Here is a 27,728-nt window from a genome sequence, read left to right as displayed (position 1 = left end):
CTTCATTTAGATGCTGACAATGTTAAAACCTCCTATTCGACATACCAACTCATGTGTTGCAATATAGATAATTATTGGTTATATTTGTTGCAATGTCTTCCATTAAAAGAGAGAAACCTTATCATGTTTCCCTGATTGATTAATAGCTGATTGTATGACTAACCGTCATATTCAACAACGCATAAGAACAACTATTATAATCCGTCGTTTGATAATAACAGTGCTTCGGGGGATCTCACAATGCAATACCATCTCATTTTCGAATTATGGCGATACAGCATTGCGTGCTTAGCCACCGTAGGTCGAATTATAGACAACTATTGTAGGAAAAATACAATTACAAGTATTCCACATGTAGTCAAGGAGTTGTCCTAATTACAGAACGCCAACGTTGTTCGATAACACATGCTTCCGAACATCCCCAGATACCCTTTAGGCTTGCTGACACTATAAACATGATCACAGCAGAACATTGGAGCAAATATATCCGGACACTTGTTATGGTATAACATGATAGTATGATTGATAGTGTTGAAGAGATATACACTGTTTGACCAGTATGTGTAGGATGATTGAAGGCACACAGTGGAAGGTAGTGGTGTGATGAACGAGTGTAATCTCCTCGTGATACTGTTTCATCTGGCCCTCTGCTGGGACATGGAGATGCACTTGAGGTAATTATTTAGTTATTTAACATTAATGAATGTAATGGCTCGCCCCCTGGGATTATAGGAAAGAGGGGAATTGGTTAATTTGTAGGGGACTGGAATGGTATGTTTGTGTGTAGTGAATGAACTTCTGTGCTTGTACAACTCTTATCCCAAGGTGGTTACCGATATCATTGCGGATCTTCTGAATGTGCAAAGGTTGTGGAATTATGTGAATATTTGACAAGAATATTTTTCACTGTTGATGAAGATCAGTTTGTGCTGGCTTGAGTGAGTGAGTGAGTGAGTGAGGTTTTACGCCGCTTTCAGCAATATTCCAACAATATCACGGCGGGGAACACCAGAAAAGGGCTTCACACATTGTACCCATGGCGGGTCTGCGGCATGACGAGCGAACGCCGTAACCACTATGCTACCCGACCGCCCCTGCTGGATTGAACGTTTCCCTTTTTTTGAAATAATATTAATTCTTTTAAGAAAACAGTTTTCTAACTTAAATGGCATGTTAACGACTGTATCGTCACATATGCCGTGTTTGTAGTTAATATCCATGTACATGTACGTTGCTTAGTAAATATTTACTTGTAACGAAAATCGGTATATCAATTACACACATATATGCCATTATCTTCATGTATGTCTCGGAAACCATGTTTCACCTGTAACAGAACTAAATAGTTTATTAATGTATGTTGTATGTTCTATGTATATAGTATCCTTGTAGTAGTCGTGTTGTGGGGTAGCTGCGTGGGTTAAGCGTTTGCTCGTCACACCAAATGCATGAGTTCGATTGCCCATATATGTAAACTGCGTGACGCTCATTTCTGACGTCCCTCGTGGTGATATATATTGATGGCATATTACGTTACGTTTAATGGAATCTGTTTCGGCAGATACTCGGGATTATTCTCTGCCGTTGACGTTTCATATTTACAAATAAATCCTCAAAGTAAATTGTGTCGCTGTAGAAACATGTAACATGGTGTTCAAGTAGCCGAAACGTAACCCGAGGGTCTGTATCTATTTTCTCAGTTCATGCGATCACAAATCAATACATGGACATTAAAAGTATTTGATGTCTGTTTCCCCTGTGAAGACAGATTCAAAAACAGATGATACATTAATCAAATAGCATTATTGTCCCATATGTTTAGACTTGGATTATATTTGTTTGTACTGTTTGTGGTGTGTAGTGTTCTCATCTGGTCATACATGACTTAATGGTTTTGAACCAAGTTACACTCATCCCATGAATCGCAGCATGACGATAATTTAACACCCCTCACCCTGGGATTTGTCTTTGAAAAAGTTCGAAAATATAATTTACTTGATATCAATATATTTTGTGTTTTGGGAGTTATAACTTACAATGCCGGTGTGCATACTGGGTGCATTTACTCAAAACGCGCGCACCGATTTTAAACGTTCATTTTTTATGTTTAACGCAATAAACACAAAAACATTCTGAAGTCAATTCTTATAATAACATCACAGACTGTTTATTTAATCATTAACACACAAAAAACGTCGACTATATACGAAATCAGTGACATTGTTGACATGCAATATATTACAATACAAACCCGCCCTTTCTATTATCACTTTCAATTTATTTATTATAATTGAAATTGAAATTCGTTCAGAATCTGATCAATTATTTTAAAGTTTCATATTTCCACACTCTAATGTACATCGTTTGGAACTGTCGCCAGTGAAAAGGGCGACCTCAAGATATGTACATACATATGTCCTGTAAATAGTATGGGGAATATTCTCACGCATGTATGCAATTAACGTCTTAAATTACAACAAGGCACGGACTCTTTCATAATAATCGATAACATTTCACGATACAAGATATAAGGTGAAAAGTCCCTATACCGTATGTAGTTTGACAGCCGTCATTTCCAGAAGACCACGTGTTTGGTGGCAATGTTTCTAGTATAACCACCACCCCCTTAACAAGCACTTGTCACAAGCACCTCCCGTGAGAACTGTAAACCAACTTGCAAACAGTGTATAGTTGAAACCCCCAGCCTGATGCCACCTGCTGTTGAACGGTAATTGCACGTGGACTATGTTGCCGCGTGTTTAGGCGGATGAATACTGTGTGAAGTGGTCGTAGCCATGTGTTCATGCCTGTAAACTGAGTATGAATAAGAAGGCCCTTGTGGTTGAGAGCTTCAAGAGGTCGAAGTTCAGTTACATAGCCAGTGCAAGTTCACGGAAATCAATACAACTGACGTGATACGGATGGAATAAAGGAAAGCGCGTATTAACTTACTTTGGGAAACAGGATATTACGTCTACACAAGTAAGTCTTTAACGATTTTGTATAAATTGGCATTTGAATCAAATAAACTTTAATCTTTTTGGTTAGTTACTTTATCGCTGAACGAAAATCAAGTGTAAGCCTTCGGTAGTTACTTGTTTTTTCATGAGCAGGTCCTGCTGCCCTGAAATGTTTCTATAAGTTGAAAACGACGGGCATCACGTTATGTGTTTTTCATGTATGTAAGCGGACTTGTACTTTCCTGAAGACATGATTTATTTTAATAGATAACAACGTCTTTATTATTTGTAATGACGTTTCAGGGCTAATTCACCAAATGAAAGAAGCTGTTATCCATACAAAGGTTCTTCGTGTCTTCATGTTCTTCCAGCTTCTAAAGGCCTACCAAAGGTCTGTTGCTATAGTGCATCCTACTAAACCTGTATATAAACTTTTATACATCTTCATTGTAAAAGAAATTGTCCTATTTTGCAGGAAAACGAGATTTATGATTGACTTAGCCTTATTACCACGATACTGACCTTCTTGATTAAATGTGCAATTCTTTGGTTTTAAATGAATGGCGTCGCGTCAAAAGCGCTGAACGCGAAATACTATTGTTTTACTGTGCCATTTATTAAGGATCCGGGTAAACTAAAACTAACGAAGGAAACATAGTATATCGACCCGTTGGTTCAACTGACTTGAACCCAGTAACTGTGCTCAGTTTCATCACTGTGTAATTTAACCGTACTTTCACTCCTCAGGATGATAGTATTGCCCTTTCAATTGAATCGGTTTACTTACAATATGTAATATATGGAGACGTTCTGGTGAGCTCGTCTAGTTAATTCCAGAATATTGAAGGACTTTTGATCTGAGAGAGAGGTTGTGTGGGGGTGGGGAGTGGGGATAGGGGTGGGGGTGGGGACCTTACTACACTTTCAGTGTTGCGATGCTTCTCTTCGCTAAAAGACTACACCCACTTCAACCTGTGACATTTAAGTGAAATCGCAAATCTTTTTAACGCACAAAACGAATCCTAAATGCAAATCTGTGAGATTGCCATAATACTCTTTGATTAATCTATTCTCTAAACACTTTCGTGAAAAATGTACTCGAAAGAAGACCCTAAAACACGCCACATAGGACTGGAAAGAATACTTTGCTAAAAAAAATGTGCAGATGTGCATGATGGTGCTGAAGCGAGAGCGATCTTGTTCTTCATCTCACCACCCACTGAGTGAACGCTTGACAGCATAGTGTCATGCAGGACTTTTGTCCCGCTAAATACATCTGAAATGGTACATTGCGTGATGGCGCAGCCATATTGAACACATCGATACCAGTGGTTGGCAACACGCGTGCAGGGTCATTCCGATCGGTATTTGTTTGCATAGTCTTTTTTGTCCCAGTTTTGATTGATTCAGTATCGCTATATCTCAACACAACAGCAATAAATGTCGCAATTGTTCCCCGGTTTATGGTTTGATAATAGTGCATTTAGTTCGGTCCATCCTTACTGAACATGGTGGCATGATGCTCGTATAATCACAGATGTTGAAGTACATGCGAATACATGCCAGCATCATTAATGTGAGCGTACTTGATCAATGCCCCCCCCCCCCCCCCCCCCCCCGATGTGAACTGGTGATCTGGACTAACAGAATTATAAGCCAAGCTAACATTACGATACGTATATTTGGTTCGTGAAACGATACTTACACGGATTGCCTTCTTCTCTGAGATTCTTTGTTTCGATTTTGCAAAAACAAAATAAGATAAAGCGAGTTTTTAACACAATCACGTCATGATAGCATACGCCTGGTTACACATGGGCATGGTCTCAGAAAGTGAGTATTGTTTTGCTCATGTTTAGCAGTAATCCAGCATTTATGGACTTTACACGAGTTGGGAATCAAACCTAGGATTTCGGTGTGATAAGCGAACGCTTTAACCATTAGGCTAACCAACCCATGGTCTGAATGAACACTGGACCTTAACCTATGTCAGAGACCATCTCTGCCGATGTAGATCAGCACTTCTGCAGATTTTCTAGTTTTTCTGTTAATAATAGTTGCATTAATATGAAATAATATGAATCGCCGAGTTTAATATGTGGCACACCGTTAAGACGTTTCAATTCTGTTCAGATAAACTTCCATTAGCCCAAAATTCCGATTTTGAACCGTCCAAACTCTTAACCCGAACAACCAGTACATTGGTTTCCATCTTCCACTGACCCGTGGGATTCCGGGTTAGAAAAGGTCCCTGCAGCCTATGCTGGTCGTAAGAGGTGACCAAATGGATCAGGTGGTCAGGATCAGTGACATGGTTGACTGCACGACGTCGAAACCCGACGGTGTGGAGCGTTGCCCATATCTGTATCTTTACAGCCCACCGTCACACAGCAGGAAAACTACTGAGGGCGGCTTTATACAAACAAAAATAATTATAAAAACATGTGAAATAATTATATCTTTGCACATTCTGAAAATGCCAATAAAGGCCAAGTCTATTACCCTTGTGTTTTGGCAGAGTGTTAATACCTATTTATGTCATTAACAAATTATACAAATAACGTTCAGGGAATCGTGTATTCACTCACCTCCATTTACAGGTCAACGTTACATTCAACGCCCTATACAGTGTTGACGTTATCACTTACTTCAGCGGATGGTTTAAGCAAACGGTTACAGCTGTCACTGCTTGAAACAGTCATGTGTTGATTGCGTGCTACCTGTGTTATTGATTTCCATTAGATGAAACAAAAGGATTCATGCATCTAAGAGTATTCACAAGCGGAAGTATTCTTATTAAGTACATTACATAAGCTTCGTGGCAACATGTGTGCAGTGTATGGTCTGCAACTTGACATAATTTGAGTGATTATCAAACCAGCATGTTTTCACCAAGTTCATTAATGTTGCATTACCTCATGCTGTTCCAGTAAATAGACTTAGATTATGTATTTAGATATACGTAAAATCTATATACTGCCAAAACATGTATGCCAGTATGCAGATTTACTTGATTTGCAATGCCGTATAAGTCAATGTGATGCACGTATTTTGTTAAGTGCCAATAATGTTGTTTTGGTAGATTATGTATGTAGATATATGTAAAATGTCATATTTCACCCACGTGCATGTAAATATATGTATGCAGTATTTGGATTATTGTGACCGAGAGGTATCATTTGGGACATAAACGGTCAGTTGGCATTAATTTTGTAGGGCCCCGTGGTCGTGTTGATTGTAAAACGGCTGACTAGGAGGTGTGAATGTATTAAGTGCACGGTCCAGCAGTATCACCGCGTGATGCAAATCTGTTCATTATGCCAGTAATTGTATCGTATAGTCTCCCAAAACTACGATAAACAACATTCTGATTAGGAACATATAAGAGAGAGTAAGAGAGTTATGGCTTAACTATGTAGTCTAAATCACGGCGTGTGCATTTTATGTGATGAGAAAGCGCAACATGGCGTTTCTCAAATTGGTCAACAAAACGGAGAACTATTTCTCTTCATCTGTTTGTCATTTTCGACTTAAGCCTGTGCTTGTATTTCAGTTCGCGGCGTGAATGTTGACGAGTGGTAGCCGTGAGGATGCTGGATGGGACCACGACACTGCTGCTGATACTGGGGACGTTGCTCATATTGGTGCAAGGTACGTCATCACCATTGGTTCACTAGCATTTCCAAACAGGAGCACATAGTGTTCCAAACAGTGTTCCACACAGGAGCACATATCTGTTAATAGAGTGACGTCATCCAATCTTTATGACAGTAAGCCAGTTGATTCAATGACTGTCACGGAACAACTCTTAATACCCACAACAACATATTCCATGACTCCTTATTCTGGTGCAAGATACACCATCATCAGCCAAGCGATGCAGAAAATCAATAAATATCGCAATTTGAAATAGATTGATTCGAAAAGAGCCAACTGAGGCAATCTTTATAACAATAGGCTAATTGATTCAGGGTATGTCATGCAGCTACTATTAATAAACACAATAAATATATCTCATGACTCCTCATTCCGGTGCAAGATACACCATCATCATTCATGCGCTGCACCAAATCAATAGATATCGCAATTTGATTCGAAAAGTGCCAACTGAGCCAATGACTATGATGCAGCAATATTGTTATTGAAATGTATGTTAACCATAGTGTATCTGTATATTTGACAAATAGTGTAAAGTATGTGATTCTTTCTTCTCTGTCGTTGATCAGTATATATTCATCTTTGACAATGAGCGAGTGAGTTAGTTTGGTTTAACGCTGTGTTGAACAGTATTTCATTTATACTACTCGAGAAAGGTTAAAGAACACCCGATTCTATTTAATTTTCATGCGATGCCATAAACTGTAGCCATATGAAAGAATATGACGACATATGTGCCTGTTACGTTCTTTTATTGAGAAACAATTCGGTGAGTATACGTTCTGGATATTGTCACTTCCATATTGCATGGACACGTCATCTGACGACAGCCATTTAGAGACTAAGGATGGACAGATTATCCGCAATTCTGAGTTTCGAGCAGGTTATTCAATAATATACCCATTAACATTTTAATAGAGAAAAGGAAGAAAAACATATAATATGTCAACCCAACAGACAGACTTCTTTGAAGCCAGTCTATTGTTCAGATGACATCAGGCTATCAATTTGTGACGTCATGAACAATGGATGACGTCATATTTTTCTCAAGAATGGACCACTGTATCGGAAAGATATTACATAAGATCATTTTACCCTTATGGGCAACATGCGGACATTAATGCCACAAGGCATCGAGGTTTATAAGGTATAAGGAAACACGATTATCTCGGACGCTAGCGTTTCCACTCAAATCATCCGGATGAAGAAATATCCGTTTTCACGAATCATGAGTTTGAAGTACTGGGCTTTTGTGTAATAGTTTAGCGCTCCTAGCAGTTCCCTCGTGAAAATCCGAGTTGGAATTGATCTTCCACAGCCCTTGCTTGTCGTACAGGTAACGGGATCAGGTGGTCAGACTCGCTGTCTGATGCATGTAATCGTATCCCAATTGCGTAGATCGATGCTCATGATGTCAATCACTGTATTGTCTGGTCTAGACACGATTATTTACAGACTGCTGTCATATAGCTGGAATATTCCGAGCGCGGTTTTACAGAACAATGAATCAACAAAACAATTAAACAAACAAACAAATCCTAGCCAAATTCGCACAGAACGCGGGGTATCCAGAAAGAAACGTGGTCCGGACTAATGAGGTTTTACTGTTCTGTGATACCCACATGCAATGAGACAATTATTTTTATAACCTTAAATTTCTATACATAATTCTCATTTGTGTTCACAGACAGCTCTCAGGGGGAGAACGAACGACGCCTTCTACGTCATCTTTTTGAAGGCACCAAATACAACAACCTTGAACGCCCTGTAGCTAATGAGACGCATCCAGTCAACGTCAGCCTCGGTATCATATTACAGCAAATCATAGACGTGGTAGGTATTAATCATATTTAACGGTCATCTGTGTAGTACTAAATGAGTTATCTCCACTTTGATAGCCAGCCTAAAAAAACGCATAAATAGTATTGGCTCAACCATTGAAACAATTATAAGGTAATAAAAAGCCAGTATATTGTATTTCATTTTGATCTGGTATCGTAATTATTCATTGTGTCAAATATAACCATGACGTTCTCCCTCCACGTCAGGTAATCAGATACACTGTCCATGATGCTTTTAACATAGTGACCTTTGCACGTTGATATAATTAACATGTATCAATTACATATATTTTAAATTAGAGATGAATATGATACACTGAATATATATGATTTCACCCAGAGGAGTCGCAGAGTCTTTATGACACAAGCATAAGCAAATACCATCGATCATCCACCACATTATCGGTGGGGAATCCCTATTCATTTTAACAAGGCGTTGATGGATGTAATAATGAGCATTTTACTCTTCAGCGGTAAAACCGTTTCGAGTAATTGATTTTTTGGGAATGTTTACACAAATGTTATATCTTCGTTTTAAAATAACGAAGTAGAAATAATACGTCAATAATGTTCTTCTAAAGTAAATTCTGTCCACTTATTGTAATTAATGTCATAATTTGTGAAAACTATGACCAAATATTCATGAATACCTTGCTAACTTCTGTCGCAATGTGTTTAATTTCGTATCGAGTATAAACAAGTTACTGCGGTAAGGCGGAAACAACTTTGATCAATCATTTTAAAATATCAAAGTAAGCGTGTTGTAAATTTCTCATGTTGAAGTGTTTATTTCCAGATAGGTTTACACACGTACTAACTTTGGCATCCATTTTCCAATGTTGTTTCTCAAAGAGAGAGTTTATAGTCTTTTCTCATCAATCTTAAACAGGATATCTCTCTTAAGGTACCCAGCATGTATCCTTTCTGAAGATCACGGTACTTGTCTCGGACTGTTTATACGAAGATCGGAACCTTTGTCCAAAATAGGAAACTTAAACAAGCCCATCAGATAAACAAGGCAATATGGCCTGTATCAGGGTTCGGACACCAGTTTGGCTTTACGCGCTGAATGTGATGTAGGTTTATGAAATAAAACTAGTTGCAATAATGCTTGGAGTTGATAAGAAGTTAACTGAAATTAACTGAATATTTCTTCGCATGATGTTAAGTTTACTACTTTTAAAGACGCAGGTTGTTTAATAAAGATTAACAGTTTGAAAGTATACGATATGAGTGTTTTTTCATTATGAAAGGAACCACTTTCAGGAATCAGATCCCGGATTAGAATGTGTAGTTCATCTAGTTCAGACTAGTTCATGCTCATCTGTTTGTTATGTTGTTAAATCTGCATTGTTGAGGACATAGAATTGTATTGTACACCATCTGTCCCCGATCCTGTTGTGATGTTGATGTATATTTTTGTTTATGTGTCATGTTTTCAGGGGATACCTTTTAATCAAGCATATAATATCCTACCTTAATCCCGATTGTGTTTAGATATATGTGAACATAAATACATCGTTTACGTATCTTCGTGAACCTACATGTATTCGGTAAAATATTCCCGAAGGAAGTGTTAATAAATAGATGTCAACAATCTGAGTTTGGTTTAACGCCGCTGTGAACAGTATTTCAGTTATATCACAGCGTGATAGCTTAATGTTGGAGGAAAACTAAGCAGGTATTGAGATAATCATCAACAAGGGTATTGTGGTACATGTATGTAGCGCCTTGCTGAATATACTTGTGTTTAGCAGTGTGGTTTTCGCTGTATTCAACACCAAAGATCATCTTTGAAATTGAAAATGAAATAGAACATATGTTTACCATTATATAGAATTAATTTGTGAAATCCAGTTTAATTTAATATTAATTCGTTTGTTTTTATCAGTAGATATACCGTATTTATTTAATTTTAAAAATGCATTATGTTTTAATAGGCCATTGAATTTCCTCTTTGTTCATATTGTTTACCCATTGATGTCATAAATATTAGTTGACCATAAATGAAGGAAGTGATCACATTTATTGAATACTTTCTGAAATAATTCCTTCAGTCTGTGATTTGCACATTTGTCTGTTTGATTATGTCATATCTATTTAGTGTTTTGCTTCTGATCATTTGTTCACATTATTGTTTTTGTTTCCAAACCAATGTATCTTATGGGCAGGAAGAACGCAGGCAAATATTGCATTCAAACATATGGTTGAAGGTGGTAAGTGATGTGCTGTAACTCACACCTCTATAGCTCTATGCTCTGTCTGCAGTGTGCCCTGCGATGGGACATGTACCAAGTTCTCTCTATTGACACACTTGTATTCTTTGCTTTACGGATCATAAGACACTTTCTCGTTAGCAGTCATTCTTGTAAGTAACTTGTCTCGTCAGCATTTTTTCTCGTTAAGAAATCATTCAGAAAATCAGAAATTAATTCACTGAAAGCTGTTATAAATAATCTCATATTTCAATGCTATCGATATTCTTTTGGGGTTTCTAAAATCCGTAAACCCGGAGAAAATAAGTGTGATGTCACATATATAATAGTATCCCTTAAACGGATAAAAATCATAATGAAACGTATATTATAATATCTAAGGTCCTCTTGTTTTATGTTTGTACAGATTTCATTTCACATGAAATAATAAGTCATTTAGTGCATGTGCATCTTAACGAAAAACATTACTTCACACCCTCGTATTCTGGAAGATACATGTTGACCCGGAAGCGGAACTTGGTACTATGAACATCCGGGCATTCAAAGCATGCATTCTTTCTAGCACATGGTCCACTGGTAAAGTTGATTTGGATGTGTGCTGTAGTACTAACTATGCACATGGGTAGAGGTGTTACACTGTACTAACCGTCGCTAGGGGAAGCATATGGATGTTATAAGTCGATGGAAGGTAGTAGGTGTTAGGAATGGGATGATATTGGTGTATTACATGTTTGCATTCTGCATGTTGTCAATATCTAAGCTATAGCGAAGCGCCCACAGCAGGACAATGGTAGTTCAAAAGTTCATTTTTTCCAGTGACGAGGAAAGGAAAATTTATATAAAAATATAATGATTTTAACTTTTCTTCCACTCTTCCATGTCAAGCTTATAATAGGGTATACTTTGAAAAAAAACTATTCAGTTCTTTATAATGCAAAATTTGCCATTTGTATGTGTTTCTCTTACAGAACACCGCATTTTAACTGACATAAAGAACTAAGAAAGAGGTGTTTTGTACATGCGTTTCCTTCGTCAAGAAGGCATACACCCATATCGAGCAACTGTCCAGTTACTTGGTAAAGGTACTAGCACATGTCGCATTGAAGTAATGAAGTTGAAATTCATTGGTAAAGCCTGTCTTCAGTATAATCTGTCTTCAAAACTACAAGAAGAGTGTCAGTTAAAGAGCTGTTGGTTATATATGGGAGTCCTAATTCGTAGTTGCACTGGAACCAACTCTTGAACTGCCTGTCCTTACGTAGCCTGCTGCTGCGACTCACCAAGTGTACTTTGTCGTTTCCTCGTGTTTCATAGGTATACAGAGCAAACAGAATGAACATCTTGTCTGGAATTGATTAAATTCCTCTTATTTCACAGGACGAGAAGAATCAAATTATACATACAAATTTGTGGTTGCAACTGGTAAGTTTTCATCTTTAGTCCCTTCGTTCACATGCAATTAGAAACTGAAAAATTAACATGAGAAATGAGGGGAAATTAACCAATATCGACCTTCGTGATCTGATGCTGGTAGATGGATACAGTGGAATAGAAAGTTTTTAACTAATAATTGCTCCTCTTCAGCTTTGAATTACTATTATCTTCATATGTACCGACGCGCCACGCATATATAGCGCACTGTCTGCATTATAAAGTTATTTATCTTACTCAAATTATGTTGGAAACATGCCTTGACGGCGTTTCAGTAAAGATGTCGGTTATGCGGAATGATTTATATTAGCTTGCATGGAATTCTAGATGCACAGAGAATACTTTCCCAATCCTTTCTTCCTCTTCTTTAGGCTTGCACAGTAGGACGTGCACAGTCATGACTTGGCCATCTTCCGGCTGCTATAGAATAAACACTTAGACGTGCTCGAAGCTATGGATAGAATGGAATGTAGTTAGCTATATATCTGATATCTATGCACGTTGTAAATGAAATTCTTTTCACTTTCAAGTTTTCTTCATATGCTTTAATATTCACCCTCATCCCCACCCATCCTTTCCCCCAGTGTCATACCCAGAGTACCCGATTTAGTATTGTGATGGTACCCAGTTTGGACATTGTAGCACTTTACTGAATATGGATCGGACCATTGTGACTAACAAAATTTCTTCCTTCGTTTCCCAGTGTCTCTCTATATCAGTCTTTCGCACCACTATCTAAACATATAATTATAGTCTACTTTGTTGGATTGCAAAATAATGAGTTTCCTGCATTATCACTTTAAAAACCATGTTGCAATTTTTCTGAAATGTATTTATACGCTGTATATGCATCAGTTAAATGACCTAAAATAATAATCATACATTTTCATTTAATCTTTGGGAAACAATTTTTTTCTGAAGCAATATTCTTTTCATCAGCAATATAACTCAGAATCACCTCCATCACACAATACTTCTAGCAATCCAGTCCCTGATTTGTCGACTAGCTAGCCACGTGTCCATCTGTGTGAACCTTACAATGTAATTAGTGCCAGAACGAGATGTCTTCCTATGTGTTTATGCCAGGTAAATTGCAACATGTTTCCTCTCCACGTGCATGCATCTTTATTAACTGTTTGTACGAGCCCTCGAAGTGTCGTCAATTGCTCGGCCATTTAACACATACACATTCTAAATACAATTTAATCAAATCTCTTACCAGACAGCTCTTTAATTGAGCAGAATATATATCAAGATGCCTTGTTCGTTGTGTTAAAAATCCTAGTGATTAATTTTATTCCTTCTGTTCTTAAAGAAACGAGAACATATAAATGCATGGGAAACATGTTGCAGTGCATAGAATGTTATTTTCTTTTGAAATGTCAGAAAAGAAAGTTATTTCTGTCAGTTAAGATGATGTTTAGTGGAAGTGCAATACTTTACACTTCACATTCTAAACAGTAAGATGTCATCTTTTCAATAACATAAAGTTGAAAGTTCAATAAGTTTGATACGCATTAGAATGTCATGAGTGATAATAGGCAGCTCAACTAGTTCTCACACTAATTTCCAGATTTGGTACGATGTCAACCTTGTCTGGAACCCGGAAGAGTTTGGCAATGTCACTGCCGTTAGAGTCCCGACTAAGAAGATATGGCGGCCTGACATTCTCATGTACAACAGGTGATGAGGGAGAGTGTTTAGAGCCCCTTAATTAAAACCCCATTAAAACAGGCCTTATCAGACCGGTTACCCCGGTTACAATGAGAATGGGGCAGCGCATGTGCACGATTATTTCGAATCGACTGTTTTTACGTTTGCATACCTGTGTGACCCTAAAAGAATATTAGGGAATATTGTCGTGGAGAATTTTATTCATTGTAGAATTCCGATTATAATTATACGTTATTTCAAACTAAGAAGGAATACACATGGGTACTTTCAAAATTTAAACTAACAATAATATGATCCCACCGTTGCGTTCCAGCGCTGATGAGAAGTTTGATGGCACATTTCACACCAATATCATCATATCATACGACGGGAAGTGTTTATGGGTTCCCCCGGGGATGTTCAAGAGTACGTGTCAGATTGATATCACATGGTTCCCTTTCGATGACCAGAAGTGTGACTTAAAGTTTGGATCGTGGACTCACGACGGCCGTCTCCTGAATCTCGTCCCGGACAACGCCACCGGCGGTGACATCACCAGCTTCATCAGGAACGGAGAGTGGGAACTCATAGGTAACATATGATTGTGCTGTCAGCCAATGTGTGAGTGAGGGAGTGAGCTGGCTTTAACGTCCCATTATAACCTGAATTTGATTAAATTGACGTTACAAGTTTGGCGAAACCCTCACAAACGAGTACGGGGCTAACAAAGGATCATGTGTTGGAGGCAAATCCGACCTTCTCCACGTGAATGACTGGGACACACGATGTGCTACAGTAATTCGTATTACTGGCGTGTAACCTTTTGGATTTGCATTTACCCGTTATAGATTCTGGTGCATTTTATCGCATCATCGTCATTGAAACGCGATTATAGCTTCCTTTGCGAATGAAAAAAAATATCTGGTTAATGTACCTTGAACATACCACTTCTTCATCTGGTATAATCGACACTATACCCAAACGATTGCAATGTAATCGACAGTATCACCTAATACATAGAAATGCATAATTAACTAAAAACAAAATATATTTTTTGTATATAACGCCAACATGGTATTATAATAAAAGCCGATTATGGTTCTAATGTTGGAGATTTGTCTTTCTACTGCTGATCTTTTCAAAATCTATCACAGATATTGTTTCAATAGGCGTGTCTCTGTAATAGGACGTCCCATGCTCAAAATTCTAAATTTGTCAATCTCGTACATTTCATACCCAAGACAAGTTTTTATAATGCACGCTTTAATGTTTCTGATCAGACATTACAACATGTCTGTTGTAAAATGACATATTGTCTGTCCTACCTACGACTAAGAGTTCTTAAACGGCGGCACATTCTTTTTATTCATAATTACAACAGGATCCAACATATTTTTTTGGTTCTGCCACACAACATTTCAAAACGATACACCTACCGTTGCACATTATTTACGCTCAATGTCATCTCTAGATGTGTCCGTGTATAGGTAGTTTAATGAAATTCAGTGACACATTATTTACTCACATGTCTTTCCCACATGTGCATGTGCAGAAGGAGTACACTTTCAATAGTATCACCAGGTGTGCCTGTGTAGGACTACACTGAAGCACGAGTAACATATTATTGACCTTCAATAGTATCACCAGGTGTGCCTGTGCAGGACTACCCTGAAGCACAAGTAACAAATCGTTGACCTTCAATAGTATCACCAGGTGTGCCTGTGTAGGACTACACTGAAGCACGAGTAACAAATCGTTGACCTTCAGTAGTATCACCAGGTGTGCCTGTGTAGGACTACACCGAAGCACTTTTAACATATCGTTGACCTTCAATAGTATCACAAGGCGTGCCTTTGTATGTACATTGATGCATGAGTAACATATCGTTGACCTTCAATAGTATCACCAGGTGTGCCTTTGTATGTACATTGATGCACGAGTAACATATCGTTGACCTTCAATAGTATCACCAGGTGTGCCTGTGTATGTACATTGATGCATGAGTAACATATCGTTGACCTTCAATAGTATCACCATGTGTGCCTGTGTAGGTCTACACTGAAGCAGGAGTAACATAGTATTGACCTTCAATGTCATCCCTAGGTGTGCCTGTGCGGAGGAACATCCTGGAGTATGAATGTTGCCCTGAATTCTACATCGACCTCACCTTCACCATCCACATGCGACGGCGCACCCTCTACTACGGCTTCAACATCATCATACCCTGCGTCCTCATCTCCTCCATGTCTCTGCTTCTCTTTATCCTTCCTCCAGATGCCGGGGAGAAGATCTCGCTAGGTACGTGAATTTCACATGTCATGACAAAAGATTAGAGATGGTATGTGAAGTTAATCCTTTCCTGACAAAAGGTAAGAGAATCTCGAAAGGTACTTGAATTTCACCTTGTCCTGACAAAAGGTAATGGACCTAGAGGGCTACGTTAATTTAAGCTTTTCTTGACAAAAGGACGAACATCTCGATAGGTACATGTAATATCTCCCCATCCAGACATATGGGTACAATCAAAATATCTGTTGGAACTTTTTAAATTAGCTTCGCCTTGTGCACTGTCTATGTGCAGGTAAGTCATTATTGCCTCGATTCGTCGCCGGTGTATCTCGCAAGACACATATCTCAGCTTTTCCTTAAGCCTCCATGCAGGCGGGAAGACGGCTCCATGCAGGCGGAAAGACGGTCTCATAAGATACGTTCATACAATGTCTCTTTTTAACATTTCGCTGGGCATTTATGTAATGTCTCCCTGATGGCGACCAGAAACTCAGAGAATAACAAGTCTCGATTATCCACCAAAACAAATTCTGGGTGTAAAAGGCAATATCCAAATTATATGGATTGATCACAGAAAATCAGTGATGACACCAGGTGTTCGCCCGGAAGCAGGTTCATGGTAAATGGGATAGGTTGTGCATTGAAAGAAAACGGTAGTCTCGCGTATCACCTCTCGTGTATAACATCTTTAACTGCTTGTATTTAGCGTATTAAGCCAATGTTCATGTAATTTATGACGAGTTGTTTGGAAAGTAATCATACAAGATTGAGTTGTGTTTTTAGCTTAGCGCCAGAAAATGAGAAATGTATTTTTTCATGGGGTCAAGACTTCGTCATTGAATACATTTTTCATTATCCGCTCGCTATGACATTTCAGATGCTAATAAGCAAATGATATTTTTCTGTACTTTTAAAAAAAATGACCTTCATGTTGTTTAAGGTGTGACAATATTGCTGTCGCTGATGGTGTTCCTGCTGCTGGTGGCTGAGACAATGCCGCCGACCTCAGATGCCCTGCCGTTGATCGGTGAGGAAGCCTAATAACTAAAGTCTAAACTTTTTCTGCAAACAACTTCGTGGCAAATAGTGTCATTCGAATTTAACCAAGAACTGTCTTTCTACGTGTATTCAAATATTTGTTTTTGTTGTTGGTATTTTGTTGTTGTTGTTGTTGTTGTTGTTGTTGTTGTTTTGCAGTGTGTTTTTCTTCTCTTTTTTGTGGTGTGTGCTTTGTGGGGGGAGGGGGGCGGGTAAGTGAATGAAGATAGTCAAACACAGTGAAAACTCCTGAAGACTTAACAGCTCAACCATTAAAAGTACGTTTTTCAAAGCAGATAGCGGCGCACGCTCCCATTAATATAACAATGTTCATTAATGCTCTGTTTCCTTTCAGGTATCTATTTCGCTTGCATCATGTTCATGTGTTCCTTGTCCGTGCTGTTCACTGTGATAGTGCTCAACCTCCACCACAGGTCCTCGGACAACCACAGCATGCCTAGATGGGTAGGTGGAATTCTTCAAAAAAATGGAAATACATTCAGTGATTTTAAATGACCCCTGTTACCGATTTACAGGAAATGTAAGAACGGGACCTTATAGGCAGACCTTTGACAGAAAAAAACACATGTTTATTGCATTTATACATCATGATCATTGATACATCAACTTCACTTTAGATGTTGCCTACAAGTTAGATCGTTGATTCATCACACAAAGGCAGATCGATTCCCCACAAGGGTACAATGTGTGAAGCCAAACAGTTTTAGTGTCCTCCGTGATGTGGATACAATACTACTCAAACTCTTTCAATCACTGAAACCCCAATAAGGGGGGCGTGTGTAAAGGGACATAACTGTGCTTCAACGTGTCCATGCTAAAGAACTGTCGGTTATGAAATATATATAATTTCACAATAAATGAGACGTTTATGAATGTTGCAATTAGGGATTTTATTGAATGCCCAGACAATGGTTAATATAACTATAGCCCTGTAGTGGCTACTATGACTTTGACGTTAAGGGAATAAATATATTGCACTTATTTATCAAATGTCTCCCACACATGTGTAAACATGTCATATGATTGACATCTACAGATTGTGTTCTGATTAGTAGAATAATATCATGGCAAATGTGTTATTAATTAAACTGACTCTTAAAATGAGAAGTTTTAGTTATAGAAATATTATCATACGCAACACTTTATTCCACAGAAAACGTTTCAACTCCAAGCAAAAATGATACATAAATGAAGTGATACATTAAATATGTATTTCATGCACTATATGTGTGAGTGACAATCGAGTATTCTGATAAATGCCCTTAGTATCATTGATCAACATTTACATGACTCTTTTTGATATAGTACTTTGATAAAGTAGACACAATTTATGGATAACAACTGTGGCGGTGGATGTGGACTGCTTCTGTTAGTTGTTTTAGTGAAATCATGGAGGTTATTGGAGAGGATCTGGACGTTTTCCCAGTTGATGTTGTGATTGAGGATCTATACCGAAACTTGTCTTTAAAGAAGTTGTTGTCCATGAATTGTTTACTTTGTCATCTGTCACCTATCAAACAATTAGTACTTTGATTACCGGAGAAAAACACAAATATGTGTTCTCGCACTTCAACAAAACTCGAGCTGTTATATTCTGATACCCTATGTCATGACGTTCTCCCTCACGTTCAGCATAATGTCATAGATACCAGGAAGTATATCTGGTTGTAATTACAAAGTTTGTGTGTGTGTGGTATCCTATATTGATTCATACCGCCCATGTGACTGATCCCAACACTAATCCGAAGCAGTTTAGTAATTATAAAGATTGTTTAATTTTTTTTGTAAAAACAATCTTTAAATGCCAAGCGCAGATATAGCGTTAAGGAACAGGGAAGAGGGGAAGGGGCTTAATAATTACGGATATATTTGCGTTTACTTGGCCAAATAGTAGTCAATAATTGTTACTTTTGTTTAAAATATATTACCAAGTGATGATATAATGCTTTTTAAACGTCAATATGGTTAGTATGCGTTTAAAAAAGAGGCTGACCCAACACCCTCCGCTTCTCTGTTTTACCATGTTTAGTGGCATAGCCTTCTGTACAACTATGTTGTGTTGCCATGACTAAAATGAAGTATATTTCATCTTCTTGTAGATCCGTAGTTTAATCTGCGGCTGGCTTGCCTGGGTATTGCGCATGAGCAGACCGGGCCAAGATCCGTTGTCATCCCGCCGCGTTGTGGCGCAACGTTCCCGTCTGTACGACGTCAAACTGGAGGAGAAATCCAAGTCTCTCATGGCCAATGTTCTCGAAATGGATGATGACATCAGATTGGTGCACAGCAACGGCCTGCCCATCAAGGTGGACGACGCTGTTCAGTTAACCGGCGTCAGGCACGACATTATTTCCATTCTGAAGGAGTTGAAGAAGATCACCTTGAAGATAAAGAAAGATGAAGAAGAGACAGACATCAAGAACGAGTGGAAGTTCGCTGCTATGGTTATTGACAGACTCTGCTTCATTATCTGTGTCAGTCTAACTGTAGGGTCCACTGCCGGAATCCTGGGATCCGCCCCGCATCTTCTAGCTTAAGGTGGAGCTTAAGTACAACATGAACCAGCCAATATGAAAACGTGTAGCTTCCTCAACGAAGTGTATTATCCTCTTCGTCAAATTAATAATAATCCGAACTCATCTGTCATGTACTGTACCATATGAGGTATTACAGATAGGACTGAAGTGATGGGGATGAGTTAATTAGTCCATAGACCCTGTGTGAGATACCAGTGTCTCTCCCGCGAAACAATTTTTGACAGTGCTATTTACATGTGGTTGGATGTGATGCGTGCATACGACTGATTACACAGGTACTGTTGGGTTAAGACATTCTATGAGCGCTTCGGTTGCTTCAAGGACAGCAGGGCTGCAGGATATGTTTGTTTGCAGGAATGTACACTTTGAGAAAGGATATGTGTAAAGGTCGTCCCTTTTTAACATTGGGCCTTGGCATTATTCCCCTTCCACTTGGTAAAAAGGAAAGAAAAAATCCTTTTCAGGAAACCGGATGTCATTATATACACAAGGGCGCGTGACCACTGCAAAAACGCTCGATCAACAACGATGAACTTGAAGAATTCACAATTTATGACACCAAAGACTTTTATAATGATTACCACATTTGATGCCCGTGGAGCACTTAAAGACACATTTTACATGGAGCTGTGAGCTGATATAGACAAGCTTGTTAATATGCATACATGGTGCACTTAATGTACATATGTACTGAAAATATGTGATGTATGTGTATAGGCTTCATGATTAATGAACATCATACATGAATGATGATTTGAATTGTTGGAAGCAGAAGCAGATTAATAATAACAATAACAAGAATAATCCTTCCATAACAAATAGTATTCATGTTGCATCAACCCAAACTGTACAAACATTACAAACTATACTATTTGCTGAATCTTGCACGTGATTATCATGAACAAAAGTTCCACCGTCTTTATAATCGTCTCCCGATCGAAGAGCATCAATACGAGGAATGAAACGTTTGATATAGTCGAACAGTATTTGGAGTATGTGACTGAACAGTTCATATCAATAACAGAAAAGGTGATGTTTGTAACAACATTTGAGATATTGTAAGAGCGTGTGGCATTTGAGCATACTATAATACAATTTGAAGGTACTATAGCAGGTCATACAAGTACCATCAGTAAATATATGTAACATAATTTGATAAATAATTTTATTTAAGTTAAGTAACCCTAGAATCATATATTGACGTAATTAGTTTGTACATGAATATATATATTTTCGTACACATCTGTGAAAGAAATCGACCAAGGAATGAAATATCTGCGCGCGCCATCTTTATATAGTTGTGTCGACATCTGTGGAGGTCTGGAAGATCAATACATCATTCGGCACAAAGTATAGCATGATCAATACCGGTACTATATCCTTCACGCTGCTATAGACGGTGTACACTTCGCCAAGCAATATGCACACACACACACACACACACACACACACACACACACACACACACACACACACACACACACACACACACACACACACACACACACACACACACACACACACACACTGCAATGTACATAATGGCAACATGCTTCCCATGCAATTGTTAACTGTCATCAACCTCTAAAACATGTATATTTATTTCTCACCTGTACACACTAAAACAGTATATTCCATGCAACTATTAACAACTGATGAAGCACGTTGAACTGGGAGAGTGCAATCAAGTATAATTATGATGATTAATACAAACAAATTGGCCCTTTCTCAAGGCTAAAACCATACTGTCAGCTGGAATGGGGTTGTCTGAACATATGGTCCCTGGAATGGCTAATATTTAGTACATTGATAATCTAAAGATGATGTTATAATTGATATGTATTTTCTTTTAAAGAATTAATGCGCATGTGCCCTGCTTGAGATACGCTGTGAATAGGACCCGGTATTTAGAGCTACACAGAGATACGATTCTACGTGTGTCTTGTACAGGAACTGTTTTTTTAGAACAGGTGATTGATTGTTGTTTACACCATGTGTTTTAAATACCCTATATTCGCACACACTCACTGTTGGATAGTGCACATACGGACTTTGCAACAGGAAACGTTATTTCAATTGTTTTGTATGAATATAGATAATAACCATATTACAAAAGATTAAAGTGTCCATTGTATTATACACCATTAGGATGACAGCGAGTAGTATTACTCTTCATGCTGTGACCGGTGTGTTTCGAACATGACAGATCATGTCTGTTCTTGTCAATTGTTTATTCGTTTCAACGAATATGTTTACTTCGGATAAAATAGTTTGTTTTATACTATATATCTGTTTCAGTTTTCGGCATGTAATATATATTGTGCTGAACACTTGCATGTCACTTGTATGCTTATTTAATCTTTGTTACATTTCGTTACCACATCTTTTATTGATAATTGTATGATCTTTCTCCCTGAACACACGTCGCTACATTGATTGGGCAATCAATAATTATGATTATACTTCAGATACAATCATCAGTAGCATGTTGAAGTAAAACCGTTTTAAATCAATTACACTGTTACTGCACACGTGTATACGTTTTGCAGATTTATTAATGCAGATATTGAACGGTTCTATTGACTACATCAAGATTCTTAAATATTTAGATTTGCGTGATTTCGAATCGATGCTGTAGATCGCAGGAAATAGATAAAGCGAACTTGCTTAAAAACAAATTCCCATTTATGATCATAAAAACGACATTGTTGACTTTATGGAACCAAACGATTTCTATATCCATTGATTAGGAAAGAAGTTCAAACGGCCATTTTTAAATATCAAAGAGTCAGGATCAATATATCTTTGCTGCAGTCTCTGTGGTGTTTGCATATGAAACCCTAGGGTTAAATTGCATATTCCATAAAATCCTGTAAATAGGACGTTTTTTGGACCGGACTTATGTATTTCCAAACAATGTCCTCACATTCAGATCACTGACCTGCGAATGTATGTAGTTGGTTTGGACCAACACTGACGGGGAAATGATCACACTATGAGAATGATGAAACACACTTTCGTTATCCTCTGTGTGGTATTCTTTCTGTTGCCCTTGTGTTCTCGTCTTATTACCTGTCGTGTTGCCTCTCCTATGCTTTGTATATGCTGCTGAGTATAACAGAGCTGAGGCGTCTTTTACAATCTTGACAATATTTTGTAAAATAAACACAGTTTAAATCTCTTGGATATGTTTTATGTTATATTTGTAAAAATATCATGGACCTAAATATAACACATAGAAAGGTAACAGCCATCACACACAAACAGGCAACAGTGAACCCACAAAACCATCAGGCAGACATACATCATTAACAGACATGCATTACACACAGACAACAGTCACACATACCGACACCAGCCTCAACACAGACAGCACAGAGAGACAGAGAGAGAGAGAGAGAAAGAAAGAGAGAGAGAGAGAGAAAGAAAGAGAGAGAGAAAGAAGAGGGGAGGCATCCGTCAACATACAAACACAAGCCAACACTTCCCAAAGAAGTCAACAAACATGTACAAATCGCAATCAACAAACAATAGCCAACATGTACAGTCAAACAGAAAACAATGGTTCACACATATGAAACACATTGTCTGAAGTAAACACACAGCTTACAGTCAAAACATACAGATATACAACAGACAACACACACAGGCAACAGACAAACGACAGACAGCAGACACATTAACAGTTGTACACCCGTATGCAAACACACTCAATACACATAAACACACTTACAGCATACCAAAAAACACACGGGCAGTCAAAACATATAGTACAGTCAACATACAGGCAGAATAAGGCAATATTAAGACAATACAAGCAACACACACACACGGACACAACACTCAGATAGAGAACAGTCAACACAAAAGCAGACTACCACACTCCACAACTCCACCACATCAGAGGCCGGTGTTTGAAGCGCTGCGCAAATTCAGCGATCGGGCCGGCGCCCAGTCTACATGGTGGTTTATTGGGGGTCAAATTGTTGATAGCCATTACTTAGAAGTTGACGGATGACAAGGTAGACACAATTTTATGGAAAACAACTTCTTAAATACTTTAAAAAGCGACGTTTCGGTATAGATCCTTATACCGTTGTCAATTAAGACTGAATGAGGGATATAGTACAGAATATATTTAGTAGGTGGTGGATTAACAGTAACAATTGCATATATGGGTGGGATAACATAGGTAAGGTGTTGACAACAAGGGGATAATACTGTCACAACACGATGGACAGAGAACACAGAGGTGGAAGCCAATGGGACATGAAGCCAATTAAACAGGATACGTGATTATTGCTTGATAAGTTTATAGTAGGCGGATGGAATGAAGTAGGCTTGATCTCCGTTGATTGATGGTTTGTGGCGGCGAATGTGGATTGCTTCTGTTAGTTTTCTTTAAGTGAAACCATGGAGGTTGTGGGAGAGGATTTGGACGTTGTCCAAGTTGATGTTGTGATTAGGACAGTTGCTGATATGGTCCGAGATTGCTGATTTACTGTCGGATTTAATGGTGGAGGTTTTGTGCTCTTTGATTCTGGTGTTGATTGGGCGGCCATATCAACCAGCTCAACACTACGCTCAAATCAGACACCTTCTCCTCACGGCGCACTGCCCAGATCCAGGCCAAGAACAAACTGCACACGAAGACCAAGGCCAACCAAATCAACAAGATCTGTGACATTCTTGCTAAAACCAAATCACAAACCCCTAACCTCACCAGAGCTGAGACTGAAGCCATTAAACAACACAGAGGTGACAACACCATCAAGATTGCCCCTGCTGACAAAGTCAAGGCCAGAGTCATCATGGACACTGACCACTTCCATGAGCTAGTGAACAACATCCTCCAAGACCCTACCACCTAGTCCAAGATCAAGAAGGACCCAATCGCCAACAAGCTCTCCTCAAACAACTAAAAGACAACTTTGAAATTAGCCAAGTTCTTCACCACCAACTCTCCGCCAATCACCCCAAACCACCCTATGCCAGAGCCACCATCAAAATGCACACGAACCCTCACTTACTTACTTACTTACTTTGGAGATTTAACGTGCGCTTTCCGACTGATGCGTATTTCGCACACGGGCCCGGCCAGGCCATTTAATGTGTTTCCGAAAGGGGCGAAAGTGGTCTGTGCAACCCAAGAGTGGGCTTTAGGGGTTGCTTATATAGAATTTGGGAATTTTGAGATTTGGAATAGATGCCGATGGGTTTGGGGAGGAGAACTAAGGGAGCTGGGTATTGTGGATGTTTGTTTGTTTATGTGATTTTGATTTGGTAGGTAATTGAGTTTTTAGTTGCGTTTTATTAGTTCCGTTTTGATTAAGAATACGCCTAAGGCCTTGAAGTTTTCTAGTTTATTTTGTGGGTTTAGAATTGCTTCTAGAGTGAGAGCCTTGTTTAGATTATGTCTACTTATGTGTTGCCGAGGTACTGTCTTCTACAAAACAGCCCAACAATTAACCAGAATCCCTTAGGAAAAACAGCTGACTCCTTCATCTCTGACTCCTCGGACTTCTGCTCCAAACTCAAGAACATCACCGATCCAGATCAGATCATCAGTTACGACTTTGTAGACCTCTTCACCAACGTACCCATAGATGACACTCTGCAAATTCGCCGCCGCCGCATCACTGAAACTCCTCTTGAAACCAGCCTATCCACTGAATCTATCATCGCCCTCACCACCGCCTGTATCTCCTCTACATACTTCACCTGGGGCGACGAGTACTATCAAAAGATACACGGCCAACACATGGGATCCCCACTCTCTTCTATCCTAACTGAAATCTACGTGACCTACTTCGAACAGCAAGCCCTCACCACATCACCCGTCCAACCTATTTGCTGGTACAGGAAAGTTGACGACACCTTTGTCAACCTAAAACAAGACCAAAACCCAACCCTGCTACTACAACATCTTAACACCCCCGAGTACCTTTCACCATCGAAATAGAAAAGGACAACCAACTACCCTTCCTAGATGTCCTCGTCTCCAGAAGCCCAACAAACAGAATTAAAACCAGTGTCTACCGGGAGCCCATCCACACTGACCAGTATATCCACTTCAACTCTAACCACCCCCTTAGAACCACCTCTACCAAACGAGCCATCAACCTTTCTTCTGCTGACCCCAAACCTGAGATCGAACACCTGGGCCAAGTCTTCACCCACCTCAACAATTATCCACCATATCTCGTCGACAAACCCGTTCATAGGAAAAGCCTCCCACATCATCAGCCGCTTCCTCAAACAGCAAGCCAACATCGACACCCACTTCACCAGCTCCAACTCCCACAAGACCCTGCTAAGAGCCAACAGCAGGAACACAACCAAACCCCAAGAGCCTAAAGGTGTAGTTAACAAAATTGACTGCAACTGTGGATAATCTTACGTACATGTAGGTGAAACATCCCGCCGAATCAACACCAGAATCAAGAGCACAAAACCTCCACCATTAAATCCGACAGTAAATCAGCCATCTCGGACCACATCAGCAACTGTCCTAATCACAACATCAACTGGAACAACGTCCAAATCCTCACCAACAACCTCAATGATTTCACCCAAAGGAAACTAACAGAAGCAATCCACTTTCGCCGCCACAAACCATCAATCAACGGAGATCAAGGTTATTTCATCCCATCCGCCTACTATGAACTTATCAAGCAATAATCACGTATCCTGTTTAATTGGCTTCATGTCCAATTGGCTTCCACCTCTGTGTTCTCTGTCCATCGTGTTGTGACGGCATTATCCTTTGTTGTCAACACCTTACCTATGTTATCCCACTCATATATGCAATTGTTGTTACTGTTAATCCTCCACCTACTATATATATTCTGTACTATATCCCCTATTCCGTCTTGCTTGACAACGGCATAAGGATCTATACAAAAAAACGTCGCTTTTTACAGTATTAAAGAAGTAGTTATCCATAAAATTGTGTCTACCTTGTTATTGGGGGTCGTCCAGCATCTATTGTTATAGGTACAACTACACCCGAGCGTGGTGATTAGTAAGACAATATGGGATTAAGGGGGTATTTGAACTAATTGATGAACTATACTTTACTGTACAGAGTGAAAACTTTCAAAATATATGTCAATGAATGGGTCAATATCTTTTAAGTACTTTTAGGGGCATAAAAGGACTTGGAGACAAGAAACAATATTTCACGATTGTAAATGAGCACGTTGATTTACAGTGTATTCCAAATTCTAAGAGGGGTTCATGATTAAGACCGTACGTCAAACTGGAAGCGAATTACGGAGCGTGTGATTTCAACACTTTGCCAAAGACATTTTAATACTTTCTATTAATGTTATAAATGCTACGCTGATTCATACAGTTGGCACATCGGTTTTTCGATTGATACCTCAATGAACCGAAAACAATACACAGTCAATCCTTAAATAATGTTCACTCATACGCGATCATGGTGTAAAGCACAGAACTGCCTGGCATCACAAGCAAGGAAGGCAATATTATGTATAGACCAGTATCAACACAAGTTCGTATTTTTCAAGTTTCGGATGTTCCAAAAGTGTGCTGCGTTCTGGGTGTGGGGAACACCATAATAATAGAAACTGTTCACGCGTTCTTCTGTAAGCGATTTCTCAAACCCCAAAAGAACACTCGAATGATTTGGTTTTAAGAGCATAAGGAATGACAAATCTTGTATATACATCAACATCAACAACTCAGAAAGAACTATATCAAACATTTATTATGAAATTCCAACAAGGGACAGATTTTAAAAGCTGCTACAGACCAACGAAACAGAAGTATTATTTAACATAGCCTTATTTCTTTCAAAAGTTCAAGTGTTGAAACAAGCTGAACAGGTAAGATTATGTATTGTATCACAGCGTAGTCTGTCTGTCTCCCTGTCAGAATACTGCGGCGTGAAGTGTCAGATGTTATCAGTATGATAATAAAATATGAATATTAAGTATAAGTCTTGTAAAGGAGCTCTTGTTCAATAATAGTTAAAATCTATCATAAACTTTGTTCAAGTGGTCCTCCGGAAACTATAGCGACAGTAGGAGGAGGAACGTGAGGGTGGTTTTTGTCAAA

General features: G+C 38.8%; 2 protein-coding genes across 5 annotated transcripts in view; both read left to right on the top strand.

The window, feature by feature from the left end:
* LOC124134102 (acetylcholine receptor subunit alpha-type acr-16-like) overlaps nt 1-22,827 on the top strand; it is an 83,107-nt gene extending 60,280 nt beyond the window's left edge. Inside the window, exons 1-10 of one of the 4 annotated variants that reach the window (XM_046498753.2) lie at nt 581-674; nt 6,514-6,611; nt 8,305-8,450; nt 12,052-12,096; nt 13,679-13,788; nt 14,093-14,349; nt 15,862-16,056; nt 16,988-17,074; nt 17,441-17,550; nt 19,206-22,827. In XM_046498753.2, the coding sequence (XP_046354709.2) occupies nt 6,551-6,611; nt 8,305-8,450; nt 12,052-12,096; nt 13,679-13,788; nt 14,093-14,349; nt 15,862-16,056; nt 16,988-17,074; nt 17,441-17,550; nt 19,206-19,643 (1,449 nt within the window). In that variant the 5' untranslated portion in view covers nt 581-674; nt 6,514-6,550 and the 3' untranslated portion in view covers nt 19,644-22,827. Of the gene's footprint in view, nt 1-580; nt 675-2,773; nt 2,983-6,513; nt 6,612-8,304; nt 8,451-10,629; nt 10,675-12,051; nt 12,097-13,678; nt 13,789-14,092; nt 14,350-15,861; nt 16,057-16,987; nt 17,075-17,440; nt 17,551-19,205 lie in introns of those variants that run through there. The other 3 variants (XM_046498751.2, XM_046498752.2, XM_046498754.2) reach the window with 3 other exon arrangements.
* Nucleotides 22,828-25,056: 2,229 nt separating this feature from the next.
* On the top strand, nt 25,057-25,605 carry LOC124134141. The gene has a single exon (XM_046498821.2). It carries the CDS (start codon nt 25,057-25,059, stop codon nt 25,603-25,605), a length of 549 nt encoding a protein of 182 aa, XP_046354777.2.
* Nucleotides 25,606-27,728: the final 2,123 nt, after the last annotated feature.

Source organism: Haliotis rufescens, unplaced genomic scaffold (assembly GCF_023055435.1).
Source record: "Haliotis rufescens isolate VD_foot unplaced genomic scaffold, xgHalRufe1.0.p SCAF_1, whole genome shotgun sequence".
Taxonomy (NCBI): Eukaryota; Metazoa; Mollusca; class Gastropoda; order Lepetellida; family Haliotidae; genus Haliotis; species Haliotis rufescens.
This window is presented reverse-complemented; position numbering and strand designations above follow the sequence as displayed.

Bases quoted from the DNA above. Each gene is read 5' to 3' on its own strand.
- LOC124134141 (XM_046498821.2), top strand. From the start codon at position 25,057: ATGTCTACTTATGTGTTGCCGAGGTACTGTCTTCTACAAAACAGCCCA.